Consider the following 13,837-nt stretch of genomic DNA (forward strand, 5'->3'; position numbering starts at 1 on the left):
CCCTCTCCCCATGCCAATCAGTCCCCTCCCTGAGTCTTGCGGTAGCTGTCAACTGCTGTCCCTTAGTGCCCTAACAGACCCCCCTTTAATCTATCTACCAGCTCCAAGACCCTGCAGATCCCCAAAACCTCCCCGGGCCTGCCAGCCCTTCCTGGAACCGGCCTCGGCAACAGATTAAAGCTGCGCCTCCGCCCTTCATCTCGGTCTCTTGACCCCGGCCAGCCAGTACCTTCCTGCCCAGGGGCGGGGATCCTGGGCGTCCCGCCCCCTGCCCCCGGGCCTGACCCTCTTCAAAAGCGCCCAGAGGCGACTCGGGGTCCCCAGTCCGGGCCCCACCCCGGCCCGGACCAGCCCCACCCCACCGCAGGTTGAGAGGTCCCCCGAGCCGGGCGCTCCCGACAGACGGTCACCTGTGGGGGTGGGGGTGGGGAGGCCATGGCGACCGCGCGGGTGGCCGGGGCCCTGCGGGCCGCCGCTGCGGGCGGGAAGCTGCGCCCTCGAGGCCCTCGGGATGCCCGGAGGCTGAGTAGCAGCGCGCGGAGACGGGCAGCGGGGGGCGCCAGCCCGGGGCGCCGGCTCAGCACGGCCCAGGCGCCCGCTCAGGCCCCCCTGGAGGAGGCCGAAGGCGCAGAGGACAGCACCCAGCCTTCCGCCCCCAAGGAGCCGTCGTGGACACGGTCCCGCACGCCCTCCTCGCTCCCCGAGTCCCTCGAAACCCCGGCCAGTCGCTCGCTGGTGCAGCGAGACATCCAGGCCTTCCTGAACCAGTGCGGGGCCAGCGCGGGCGAGGCGCGCCACTGGCTCACGCAGTTCCAGACCCACCACTGTTCCGCGGACAAGCCCTTCGCCGTCATTGAGGTGAGTGAGCCCGGCGTTGGCTGTGTCACAGCGAAGGGATGGGGGTGGTGTGGCCACATGTCGCCAGGCACGGCAGGACCGGCTGAGGATCCTGGAACCAGGAAGGGGCGCGGCACAGCGCCACGAGTGCCCAGCCCGCCAGAGGAGCCCAGGGACCCCAACCCGCCAGGGGTTGGGGGTTCAGAGGGCTAGTGGGAAATCTGGGTAGGAGCCGCCTGCAGCACCCCTCCCCCAATGTGTCCCAGAGTCCAAGGTCTCGGGGAGGAATGGAGGGAGGAACACTGGTGTGAGATAAGGAGGTGGCCGAACTCAAGGGGTCAAAGGGCAGAGCTGGTGGACACCGGTGGCCAGAAGTGGGGGCTGACAGCTCCTGGCGGGGTGGGGTGCACAGACGTCCCTGAGGGCAGTGTGGAGCTGTAGGGGCCAGCGCCTTGGTGGGAAGTAGCACAGCACAGCCCCTGAGCGCGCCTCCTCCGCAGGTGGACGAGGAGGTGCTCAAGTGCCGGCAGGCCGTGTCCAGCCTGGCCTTCGCCTTGGCCTTCCTGCAGCGCATGGACATGAAGCCGCTGGTGGTCCTGGGGCTCCCTGCGCCCACGGCGCCTTCGGGCTGTCTCTCCTTCTGGGAGGCCAAGGCCCAGCTCGCCCAGAGCTGCAAAGTGCTGGCGGACGCGCTGCGGCACAACGCCGCCACAGCCGTGCCCTTCTTTGGCGGCGGGTCAGTGCTGGGCGCCGCCGAGCCAGCCCCCCATGCCAGGTTAGTGCCGGCCCTGCCCGCCCCGGTGGCCTTAGAGCGCCCCTCGGCCGGCGCTGCCCTGCCGCGGCCAGCCAGTGGGGAGCCTCTCGAGCACCCCCTGTGGCCCACAGCTACGGCGGCGTGGTCTCGGTGGAGACGGACTTACTGCAGTGGTGCCTGGAGTCTGGCAGCATCCCCATTCTGTGCCCCATCGGGGAGACGGCCGCGCGCCGCTCGGTGCTCCTCGACTCGCTGGAGGTGACGGCGGCGCTGGCCAAGGCGCTGCAGCCCACCAAAATCATCTTCCTCAACGCCACAGGCGGCCTGCGCGACACCAGCCACAAGGTAGGCCTCCCTCCTTCCGTGCCCCTCTCCCCGCGCCCCCTCGCCGCGCGGCCGAGCCGAGCCCTCCCTTCTCCTGCGTCCCCTACGCGCCTCTCTGGTCGAGCCCGAGACCTTCTCAAGCCGGTTGGGGCCGAGAGGCTTAATGGAGTGTCAGACAGGGCCTGGGCCCAGACCTGAGCCCTCCCTGGGCGGGGACTGAGCCGCGGTAGAGGGGTAGAGAGGTCGGTGAGGAGGGGACCGTGGCGCAGGGGCGCATCTGGGCGTCAGGGGAGCGGTGGGCGGCGGGCTGGGGGCGGGAGGTTCACCCCTCTCGGCGGATGCAGGTCCTGAGTAACGTGAACCTGCCCGCCGACCTGGACCTGGTGAGCAACGCCGAGTGGGTGAGCACCAAAGAACGGCAGCAGATGCGGCTCATCGTGGACGTGCTCAGCCGCCTGCCCCACCGCTCCTCGGCGGTCATCACGGCCGCCGGCACGCTGCTCACCGAGCTCTTCAGCAACAAGGGTGCGAGCGGCGGCGGGGCCTGGGTCCCCGCAGGGAGCTCCGGCCCGGCCTGGGGGGCTGGGGGGCTGGAGAAGCGGGAGCCATCGGGGGGTACCACAGCGATGCCTTCTTGCCCTGGCCAAAACCTGGGGGAGGTGGGCCAGGAGAAGGACGCGACTTGGAGGAAGCTTGACTGGAACTAGGAACGGCCGGGTGGGCGGAACCAAGTGGGAGGGGCTGGACTGGGCCAGGTGGGCGGGACCGGGGGAGGGGAAGTGGGTGGGACTACGGGCGATGGGCGGGACCTGGGGGACAGACTGGCAGAGAAGATCATCTCCTAGTGTGAAAATCATATATAAATCTATGCAGATGAGCCAGACCATTTCATTGTGCAGAACCTCAAAAATGGGTAAATATTCCAACAGCGCCTGCCCTTCCTGGAATCCGCCACCTGGCTGCAAAGACCCAGGGGTGGGTGGTGCCGGCCTTAACCAACCCCTCCGTTTCCGTGCCATCGCCAGGGTCCGGGACTCTGTTCAAGAACGCCGAGCGCATGCTTAGAGTGCGGAGCCTGGACAGCCTGGAGCAGGGACGCCTGGTGGCCCTGGTCAATGCCAGCTTCGGCAAGACGCTCCGGGAGGACTACCTGGCCTCGCTGCGCCCGCGGCTGCACTCCATCTACGTCTCTGAGGGGTGAGCCTGAGAGCCCGGGGAGCAGGGACCGAGGGACAGAGCCCGGCAGCCCCGGGCCAAGGCGAGGTTCCAGCCTGCTTCTCCCCCGCTGCTCCAGGTACAACGCGGCTGCCATTCTGACCACGGAGCCGGTGCTGGGGGGCACCCCGTACCTGGACAAGTTCGTGGTGAGCTCCAGCCGCCAGGGCCAGGGCTCGGGCCAGATGCTGTGGGAGTGCCTGCGGCGGGACTTGCAGACGCTTTTCTGGCGCTCGCGTGTTACCAACCCCATCAACCCCTGGTAGGTCCCGCCCCTCCCTCCCTCTCCTCTCTAGCCTTGCCCGACGCCAGGGGCCCACCAGCCTGGAAGGGCGGGCTCCCCCTTCTTCGTCTGGCCTCCCTTCCGCAGGGAAGGAAAGGACCAGCAAGGCTGACATTCCCCGGGGGACAGACCACACACGGAGTTGAGCGTCCTTTGCAGCCAAGCACAGGGAGCCCCGCTGCACCCTGCTTCAGTGCATTCCTTGACGCCAGTGGCAGCCCCCACACAGCGCCTCGCGCAGGGCCCCAAGAGGTCCTGATCACTTCAGCCTCTATTCCAGACCCAGTTGCCAAGCCCTCGACCGCCAGCAGAACTGCCCTTTCTCTCCTTCCTTCAGCAATTTCCCCCTCATCCCTACTCCCCTACTCTGTAGACATCAAGAGACCAATAAGACCCCTCCCCATCGTGGTAAGGCCAAGGCAGTGTGGGAAGAGCAAGGGACATCCTCATTGTACCTTCCTAGCTGCGTGACCCTAACGTCTCTGAGCCTTAGCTGCTCTTCTGTGAAATGAGCTTAACAGTACTAAGCTCAGGCAGGCACAGTCAGATACAGATAGCAGATCCGAGAAGGGTGTCTAGCATGTAGTAGGTCTTCAATAAATGCTCTTGGAAAAAAGAACCAGTGCATGAGCACTGGCCATGTCTTAAAAGCCACCCCACTCCTCTTGCTCCCCCCCACACACCCCTCCCCACCCCCGCCCCAGGTACTTCAAGCACTGTGACGGCAGCTTCTCCAACAAGCAGTGGATCTTCTTCTGGTTCGGCCTGGCTGATATCCGGGACTCCTATGAACTGGTCAACCATGCCAAGGGGCTGCCAGACTCCTTCTGCAAGCCAGCTTCTGACCCAGGCAGCTGACCCTCACTGCGGGCCCTGTAGGCCCTGGGACAGCTGGGGTGGATGGAAAGCCATACCTGCTGGGGGTGGCCCCAGGCAGCCTCCGGCAGGACCCGGCTTGTTGGCGAAGTAATCTGCAGAAGAGGAAGCAGCCCTGATTCGACTCTGTCCAGAAGGGGGCGCCGAAGGGACAAGCCTACCAAAAGGAGGGGAACCTGCCCAAGATCCCCACTTGCTCCAGGGCCCCAACCCAACCAGATGACCTTCAATTTTCAGCCTAGGGACTGGGGGGTTGTTGGGAAATTGCCTCAAGTTCTCTACTGAGGGCTAACCATAAGACTGGGCCAGTTTCTGTGGCCTCAGGGCTGTGTTTTGAGGCCCTTTTGTCCCATATTTCACCCCCACCTGCCTGATAATCCACCACTGGTTTTAATTCCTTTGGGTTTTGCAGATTTTCAAAAGGCTTTTATTAAAACACAAATATTTGTCTGAGAGTTAGCTTTCACTTTATTTATTTATTTTTATGTGAAGGTCATTTATTAACAGAAAATTATTGTGGAGTCCTGTTCACAGATGACAACCACGGCAACCACCCTTCCTGCAGGTGCTGTCTGAGGGGATGGCGGTGACATCCTCAATCCATCCGATCTTCATTCCTGAACATGCAAGGGCTCTAAGGGCTGACGGGCCCTAGGTCTTCGGGTCTTGGTCCTATTTCCTCCTGTTTGAGTTTGATGTGTAAGGCAGTGACACCCAGCTCCTTGCACCTTTGGGCCACATCTTGGGCAGCCAACATGGCAGCATAAGGCGAGGACTCATCTCGGTCAGCCTTCACCTTCATCCCACCAGTCACATGGCAGATGGTTTCCTTGCCAGAGAGATCAGTGACATGGACAAAAGTGTCATTAAAGGATGCAAAAATGTGACAGACACCAAATACCACAAGGATGAACACTGTGGCCATGTCCCTCCCTACCCCTAAGTTAGGAAACATTCTCCAGTCCACAGACCAGGCCAATAGCAGCCCAGCTCCCTTTCCCCATGGGTGCTCCCACTCACAGCTCCCTTCCAGGCTGGGCTCAGAGCCAATCCCAGAAAGATGTGGCTTATTTTTTAACCTCCCTGAGTCTAGAGGCGAACCATGACAAGATGGCTTTGGTTGAAAAAACCTAGATTTGAATTTTTCCCCCTAGGCCCCACTGGAGGTTGCGTCTCAGTCCCTGCGGGCCGAGAACGCTTCCGAGCGGCAGGAGTCCAAAGCCCAGGGGTTTCATTTGACATTTTTTGAGCCCCACATGTTTATCGGGCACACATCAGGGCATTAGACAGACCTGACCTGGAATCTAGGCACCAATTTGCTCCGTAGCTTTAGGTAAGCTGCTTACCTTCTCTGAGCCGCCATTTCTGTAATGGGGATAATACTTGGCCTCAAAGAAGACATTTAATGTCTTTCCCTCTAGTTGCCCTCAGCTGAAGATTTCTTCAAGAAGAGCTGGCACCAAATGGGGAGAAAAAAAGACAAGCTACATCAAGAGGGACTACGGCTAGATATTTAAAGTATATACTAGGGAAGCGGATTTGGCTCAACGGATACAGTGTCTGCCTACCACATGGGAGGTCCTTGGTTCACACCCAGGGCCTCCTGACTCGTGTGGTGAGCTGGCAAATGCGCAGCGCTGCCGCGCGCAAGGAATGCTGTGCCACGCAGGGGTGTCCCCTGCATAGGGGTGCCCCATGTGCAAGGAGCGCACCCCGCAAGGAGAGCCGCCCTCTGTGAAAAAAGCGCAGCCTGCCCAGGAGTGCCACCGCACACACGGAGAGCTGACACAGCAAGATGAAGCAACAAAAAGAGGCACAGATTACTGGTGCCACTGACAAGAATACAAGCAGACACAGAAGAACACACAGCAAATGGACACAGAGAGCAGACAACTGGGGCAGGAGGGAAGGGGAGAGAGAGAAATAAATAAAAATAAATCCAAAAAAAAAAAAGTATATACTACAGGAAGGATTATGAGATTCTTGAAAAGAGAGCCAGAGATGCGGAAACTCCCAGAACAGGGAAAAGGTTATGGGAGGACCGATGTGGGGTTTAAGTAGACGTGGTCTTTCAAGAAGCTCAGGATCAATCCCAGCCAATGGTAATGTGCCCGTTGGGGAGAACAGGGAGAACAGAGAAGCAAAGCCAAATGTCTATATAAAATGTTTATTTTTGGAGGACTCTGAGGTCTGGAGTTTGGGAAGGCACTCCACCCCCACCAGGCCAACCACACAGATGGAAACAGACAGCAGGAGGCAGGAAGCTGGCTACTGCCCTCCCCTCCCCTGCACACCCCAGAGCAGCCTGGGGCCTGCTCTGCCCTCAAAGTGGGCAATAGAGAGCTGGCACTGTCTTTGCCCCTGGCATGCCCTGAGAACTCACATGACTACTGTGGTGCCCAGTCCCTTTGCTCCTCCCAGGCCTGACAGACATACGTCAACACACACATTCATTCTCAGTCTCCAAAAACCACTGCGGGGCCAGGCTGAATCCACTAGTTCAAAAAGGAATTTTTCACATCCAGTTCTGTCTTCCTTCATCTGTCTCCACTGACCACTGCCTCCATTTCAGACCTGCCTTACTCCCTTCTCAGGGACAAGAGGCCCAGGGAGCAGCTGGCCCTCAGCTCTTCTTCAAATGAATAGGAACAAACCTGTAAGGCATCAGTATCAGGGCTCCCACCCTCCCAGGAGCCAAGCCCAGGAACTTGGGGAACAAACCTATCTCCTACCAAAGCAAAAAATTAAAATTAAAAAAAAAAAAAATCAAAGTATCAAACAGACCAAAAAGCATAAATAAACAGTGACTGAGCCAGCAAGGAAGAAGGCAAGGCAGCCCTCCGTGGTTCCCTACACCCGTCTCGGCATCTCGCCGTGCAGCTCAGCCGTCAGTGGCCAGGATGATGGCAGCCCCGAAGATGCCCACGCTCTCTCCAAGGAGCTTCATCTGGTTCCAGAACTCGACGCGCCGTGTGTGGTGCCAGTAGGCAACATTGCCGTCAATGAGCAGCATGACCGGGGGCAGCAGCACCGCCAGGATCTGAGCAGCCAAGGTCACGTAGTAGCCTGACAGGAAGGCCAGGGCCAGGATGCCATACAGCACGAAGAACAGCTGGATCATCAGCTCCCCACCAGGGAGGTGGTTCAGATACGCCAGCCGGTCCTCCTTGCTGTGCTGCAGCGAGTAGGCCTAAAGACATACCACTCTCTTAAATTTAAGACTCTCCAGAGGCTGAGCCGCCCATCTGGGGAAGCCACCCCTGAGACAGCCCCTGCCAGCCAGTCCTTTCAAGGTGGCTTTCTGACTTCCCTCTCAGACTTGGGGAGCTCTGACAATAGGGCTTGTGTCTCCCCCTCAAACCAGGGAGCTCCATGAGGTCAGGGCCTATGTCTTCCTGACCCTGGGGACTATGAAGAGCAAAGGTGTGTTTCCAGCCTCTGAATATTCCACGGGAGCCCACACTGAGCTCTGTACATAGGATATGGTGCTATAGCTAAGATGGGGCAAGTGGCCTGGGGCCTATCCATGTCCTTATCCACCCTGGCCTCCCTTAGCACCAGGAAGGACCACAACTAGTTACCCCAGGCCACCCCCGTCAGCTCTGATGGTGGAATCCCATTTGGGGTCTGCACCCCTTCAAACATCTCCTTTGTCCCCTCGCCCAGTTCTCTGGGGGACGGAGTCATGAGACAATTAGCCTATCTTGTTCTGGCTCACGGGGTAGAGACTGAACGGTCAGTCCAGCCTCTTCCTGTCCTGGCAGCAGTAATGTTGGGTGAAGGGACAACCAGCCAGGCATCAGGCACTTGGAGGTCCCCGAGCCCAGAAGGCTGAGCAGTTCCTGGGGACCAGGCCATCAGGGACCGCATGCAAGGCCTTGCTCTGCCCATCTCCTGAGTTCACATTTCACTCCCAGCCAGGCGCCTCTAGTCATCAGTCCCCAACCTACCACACAGATGAGGTAGATGCCCAGGAACACCTGGCCGGTGGACTGCAGAGAGCGGCTGCGGGGTTTCTGGCGGTACAGCTCCCCAGCACCGCTGGCCAGCACGAGAAAGCCGCCGATGATGGCAACTGTGCGCGAGTACATACGGACCTAGGCCAGGGAGAGGGGACCCCAGTCAGAAAACGCAACCACCACGGTTCCCCTGGCTGTCTCAAAGGGCAGAACTGCCCATCTACACAGCCCTTGCCATCTGATGAACTGTCTTACCATCTCCAAGCATGTGGGCAGGTATGGCAGGGACAGATCATTCTTTTTGCAGAAGTGGAAACTGAAGCCCACAGGGGTTCAGATAATTGCCCAAAGTTCTATAGAAAGTGGCAGAACCTGGACACCACATGTTGCTCCCCAGCCCACCCCAGGTCTTCCAGACTAATCCCAACGTTCTTTTCTCTCTAGAATAGTCTATTCCATGAAAAGCCCCATTAATTGCACTGTCCTGTAGCTAGCTGCTCAAACACCTGCCTTCCCTACTGGACTGAGAGTTTGTTCCCTGAGGACAGTTCTTTTGTCCAGGCTTAGCTCTAAGTCTGCAGTACCTGGCACAGGTGCTGGTGCTTACAGGTTTAAATGCCGCCTAAGATTAATTACATTTCATAAAATCTGATGGCTGGACCAGGTACTCTCCAGGGTCCCTTTCACTCTATGTGTCTGGGATTGCTAAACAAATAGTAATAAAAGGCTCTGAAAACCTCGTGACCTGGGTTAAGGTCCCACCTATGATGCTAACTTATGGTGTGATTTTGAGAAAGTCCCCTTTCCATCTCTGGGCCTGAGCTTCCACACTCCTAAAGGGAAGCTTGTGGGCTCTCTAAGGTCCTTCCATTCCCAGTGCACTGTAATAATCTCTACAAACTGAGGGTTCTGCCCTTCCAGCCTTCAGACTGTACACCTAGCTAACATCATGCACTCCCCACCAACTGCCCGGGGCACCGCCCCCCACCCCCCCCACCCCGCTCCTGTCTTGCCAAGCTGCTCCTAAGGTGGAGGCGCTCACCTTAAGCCAGTCCCCGTAGTGGACGTAGCCTCCGATGTAGGCGGCATAGGTGCTAACAGCCAGCTGGAGCGCAGCCCCCAGAGCGAACCACCGCCGCTTCACCCCAAAGGACATGAAGCTAGCGCACAGCACGGCCGCCCCCATGTCAAAGTACAGGTAGGGCACTGGAATGTCGGGCTTCCTGCGAGCCGGGAGGAGGTAAGTGACGAGGACAGAATGAAAGGGGGAACGGGGCTTGGAAATGCCTTTAGGCCCCACAACTCCACTGCTCCCCGAAACCGGAATGCATCCCCCCGAGTCCCCACCCCTGCGACCAGGACCTTGCACCTTGGTCAATGCCCACCTCGCTCCGGACCAGACCCCTCCCAATACGTCCGATTCCCAATTTCTCAGTCCAGGGATCCCAACTTCTGGGACCCAACTTCTTTCCCACCCACGGTACCCAATTCCCAGACGAACTGTACCGCCCCCCCATCGCATTCGGAGGTTGCATGGGCCCGCTCACCGGCGCGCCTCGGCCCTCTCGGCGTACAGCATGAGCTGGCTGAAGCAGCCCCAGAAGGGGCAGCGTGTAAGCAGCACGGAACCCAACTGCATGATAAGCTGCAGCGTCCACCTTCGCGAACCCATCTTCAGCGCCATCTTGGAAAAGGGCAGTCCGCTGTAGCCTCACCACCCGCCCCCAACCCCCGCAAAGAGGCCGGCGCGGAGATTGGACACGCCACTTCCGGGTCTCCCGCTTCTCTCTCCGTCGGGGAACACCACTTTCGCTCTCTAGTTCCCAACCAAAGAAGGTGCTTTAGCTGCGGCGTTCAGCCTTCTCCCAAGCGGGAGGAGGACCTAAGGCCCCCCTTCTTGTAGCTGCAAAATTGAAAACCAAACTAGAGAAAGGAACAGTGGATTCAGGCTATCAGAAGCCCTGGACCGTAGCTTGATGTATTGAAGTGAACAAGTCAGGCCTGCAGCCAGACTTGGGCTCCAATCCTAATTCCAACTCTATGACTTTGTGCATTTCGCCTAAACTTTCGAAGACTCATCTGTGAAATGGGGTAATGACACTCACCTCACAAGGTTGTTGTGAGGTTTAAATGTGACATTGTAAGGGTGCAGTGAATGGTACACACACACACACACTGGAGGAAATCCCTGTTTCTGTTTAAACCCCAAGTAAGGGACTCTCCTAAAATGTCACTTGTAGAGAAATTTGGTCTAGGATATGGACATATGGAATATCACAAATCAGTTCATTTTCTCCAGCTCCAACGCTCCCACTTTAGCCCAAACTACCATATTCTTTTGTCCGTTTAAGTTGGAGGTCCAACTGGTCTCCATCATACTTGCACTCTGGCCCCCTTCAGTTCATGCTTAGCTACCGTGTATGTTCTCATAACATCAGGTACCCTTCCTTTCATACACTTAATACAGTGACAATTATATATTGTGATTGTTTGAGCAATAACCATCTTTCCCTGTCAGACTATGAGCTCCATGAGGGGAAGGATTCTGTCTGGTTACTGTTTGCTATTACATCTTCAGGACCTTTTACACAGGAGGCACTCAGGAAAAATGTGAAGATAAATAAATGAACATGCCTTGATCATAGTAGGTGCTCAGTAAATATTTGCCAAAGAAATAGGCAAACATTACTGGTGCTCTAGGGTTGCTACCATGACGTGTCCACCCCACCTCCCCAACATAGAATTAATCTTCTAGTGAAGTAAAGATCCTGCAAGTACCCCAAATAGGCCATTTAATGAGGGAGGTCTGTTTCCAGTTCCCTGGGGAGGGGCAAGGAAGCTCATTATCTAAACAGCATGTCTGACACTGTGAATTATAAATTCCCTATCAGCCATTGGAAAGCTAAACAACAGAACATTATTTTATAATATCTCATTGTTTAACAAAGTCACTAGCATATAGTCTGGGCATAGTAGGAAGAACATGAGAGGGATGTGTCCACACAAAGAACTAGGGAATGGTATTGTGTAAGTGTATGTTGAGGGTAGGGAGATAACCAAGTAACGGCAATGAGAGAAACCCTGGCTTAAAGGTCATTTGGCCTACCTCACATGTTGGGTAGTGGGAACACACAGGGACTTTTATCCTCATTTTACAGATAAGGAAACCAAGGCCTGACAAGGCTAGCTAAGTGGCCAATTCATACTGTTAATCAAGTAGCAGGGCTGAAATCTGACGAACTCAGGTCTGTCTGAATCCAAAGTCATGCTCTTAACCTCTAAGCAAAGTGCCCCCAAAGACTGGGCCCCTGTCCCTGTGCAGCCAAACACTCCTTTAGGAAGTCAAGGTCTGCTAGATAGAGCAAATGGGTGAACAATAGAGATGACCCTGTTTTAGTTTCCTAGGCAGCTGAAAGTAGATACCATGAAATAGGTTGGCTTAACAATGGGAATTTATTAGCTTACAATTTTGAAGCTGAGAAAATGTTCAAATCAAGGCATCATTCAAGGCAATGCTTTTTTCCCGAAAATTGGCTGCTGCTGATCCTTGACCCCTCTGCCACATGGTAAGACACATGGCACCATCTGCTGGCCTCTTCATTCCCTATTGGGTTTCGTTGCTTTCAGCTTGTTTTCCTGGCTTTCTCTCTATTCATTCAGTTTATAATGGACTCCAGGTAAGATTAAGACCCATCCTGAGTGAATTACGGGACCTTAACTGAAAGATCTTATTGTACTATTTGCCACATGAATGGATTCAATTTAAGACAATTCCTTCTGGGGTACATACAGCTTCAAACCATCACACCCCTAAATGGGAAGATCAGCTGAGCTACCACAAACCTAGGGCACAAGTCTAAGCCTTTGGTTGATTTCAAACCCCTCTGAATTCAAGTGATCTGGCTCAAGCAAATTATTCAGGGAAACCTTGAGGCCTCACTGTCAATTACCTTTGAGAAAATATTACGAACAGAAGGTTGCCAGAACCTCACAAAAATTTCAATATTTTACGTAGACAAATATGTGTAACAGCTAATGAAATTGAAAAAGGGCTTAGTGAACGTTTTGTCCAAGCAGTTACCTAAAACAAGAGCATCACTAAGTGCTCACATGGTTTCCCTAAAAGTAAGTTATATCTTAAGAACTTTATTTCCATTTTTGGTAGGTTGATAGGGCTAAGATAGACAAACATCTGGATTTTCATTAAAGTCTCTCATGATATCCCTTTGAATAAGATGGAAACAGAAGGCAGTTTATCAAAATTAGAAATAACACTACATTGGGATAACTTGTATATTAGATATATCCCTTAGAAGGTTGGAGTAATTAGCTAAAAATATTACACCTAATAATGATAAATGTAAACTTCTATATTTAGGATTTTTAAATCGATATTAGACAAACTGGAGAACTGAGCAAAACAGCTCTTCCTTTGAATAAATGTGGGCAGTTTTTGCTAATCACAATGTTGATCTGAGTTGATGGCATGATTTCTGCCTAAGCTGCAGCCCTTCAGTGATCATGTTCAGCCTCCCAGTCACATCTGCCTGTTTAGCAATGCCTGTGCCCCTCATCCAAGTACTTACAGGAAAAGGAAAAATCCTAAAGAGCAAGGATTAGCATGCAGACCTGAGTCCAAGCCTCAGTAAGCTGCTGCTTGGAGGACAAAAAAGCACGGTGCACGTACTACGTTTCTTCCCAAAGTAAAGAATTCCTCATTAATGAACAGGTTCAAGCAAAGGCAGTCTGTCAAGGATGCTATAGAGGGGTTATTTAAACTGGTTGGGAGGCTATACTACACTGTATGAACACTAAGATCACTGGCATTTCTAAATGCTAGGAAATCTGGTCCAAGTTTCCAATACCACATCTGGCCCCTCTTGGCACTGGAAGCACCTTGAATTGGCACTGTCCACACACACACTGAGTTCTGGAGTTACACAGCTGCCTACTCTTCCTGTATCCAGAACAGGGAGGTGACAGCAAGGCACTTTCTGAAAATGCTAACCTGACCAAGAACTGAATTGTATTTGATGACACCATTAATCTGTAGGAATGAAGAGTCTATTATGATCACTCCCTTCCAAATCTCAGCTCCATTCCTCTTCCCCTCCCTAGTATTGACCTGGTCAATCTCCAACCCTGGTTTTCCCCATCTACCCACCTTTTCTGTGTCTGCACTAAATCATACAATGAGTGCTGGGTTCCCTGCTAAATGCACGAGAACACTCCTCTAAGAGACACTCAATAGTCTTAGCACACTCCCCTCGTAGGTTACTAAATCATTAGACAGTAACTCCTTCACCCTCTTCTTCTTGCCAAATCTAAAGATTCACCTACAACTATATCGTCTTCCTCCTTCCTTATAAGAGTGCAAGTGTTCCCTTCTATGTCAGTCCGATCCACTGAGGCCAAAGCCCCCCACCTTAAGAGTTCATAATAAGAAATGACTCTTTTAAAAGTCTATCTCCAGCCTAGTCCTCTCCTCTGAACTCCAGCTGCCCACTTGCCATCTACTCTTCAGTGTTTCATGGGCAAGACAAACTTAAAGAGGCAAATCAGAACTTCCTCCCCAACTATTCGCCATCT

At 54.7% G+C, this 13,837-nt stretch overlaps 2 protein-coding genes across 4 annotated transcripts; one reads left to right on the plus strand and one right to left on the minus strand.

Moving 5' to 3' along the window:
• Positions 1-309: 309 nt before the first annotated feature.
• Positions 310-4,744, plus strand: NAGS (N-acetylglutamate synthase). Of its 2 annotated transcripts, none has more exons than XM_058284343.2 (7): positions 310-858; positions 1,338-1,612; positions 1,723-1,936; positions 2,260-2,440; positions 2,845-3,112; positions 3,210-3,392; positions 4,118-4,744. In XM_058284343.2, exons 1-7 carry the CDS (start codon positions 436-438, stop codon positions 4,269-4,271), a joined length of 1,698 nt encoding a protein of 565 aa, XP_058140326.1. In that variant the 5' UTR covers positions 310-435; the 3' UTR covers positions 4,272-4,744. The 2 variants fall into 2 exon arrangements, with proteins under 2 accessions (XP_058140326.1, XP_004451649.1); XM_004451592.5 differs by having other exon boundaries at positions 2,941-3,112.
• Positions 4,734-10,005, minus strand: TMEM101 (transmembrane protein 101). 2 transcript variants are annotated; one of them, XR_009182481.2, is made up of 5 exons: positions 9,796-10,005; positions 9,291-9,471; positions 8,240-8,386; positions 5,636-7,479; positions 4,734-5,118 (listed from the first exon to the last, which is right to left on the minus strand). XR_009182481.2 is itself a non-coding variant. In XM_023586875.3 (4 exons), exons 1-4 carry the CDS (start codon positions 9,930-9,932, stop codon positions 7,171-7,173), a joined length of 774 nt encoding a protein of 257 aa, XP_023442643.1. In that variant the 5' UTR covers positions 9,933-10,005; the 3' UTR covers positions 4,734-7,170. The 2 variants fall into 2 exon arrangements, 1 of the variants encoding a protein (XP_023442643.1); XM_023586875.3 differs by having other exon boundaries at positions 4,734-7,479.
• Positions 10,006-13,837: the final 3,832 nt, after the last annotated feature.

This window comes from Dasypus novemcinctus, chromosome 21, assembly GCF_030445035.2.
Source record: "Dasypus novemcinctus isolate mDasNov1 chromosome 21, mDasNov1.1.hap2, whole genome shotgun sequence".
NCBI lineage: Eukaryota > Metazoa > Chordata > Mammalia > Cingulata > Dasypodidae > Dasypus > Dasypus novemcinctus.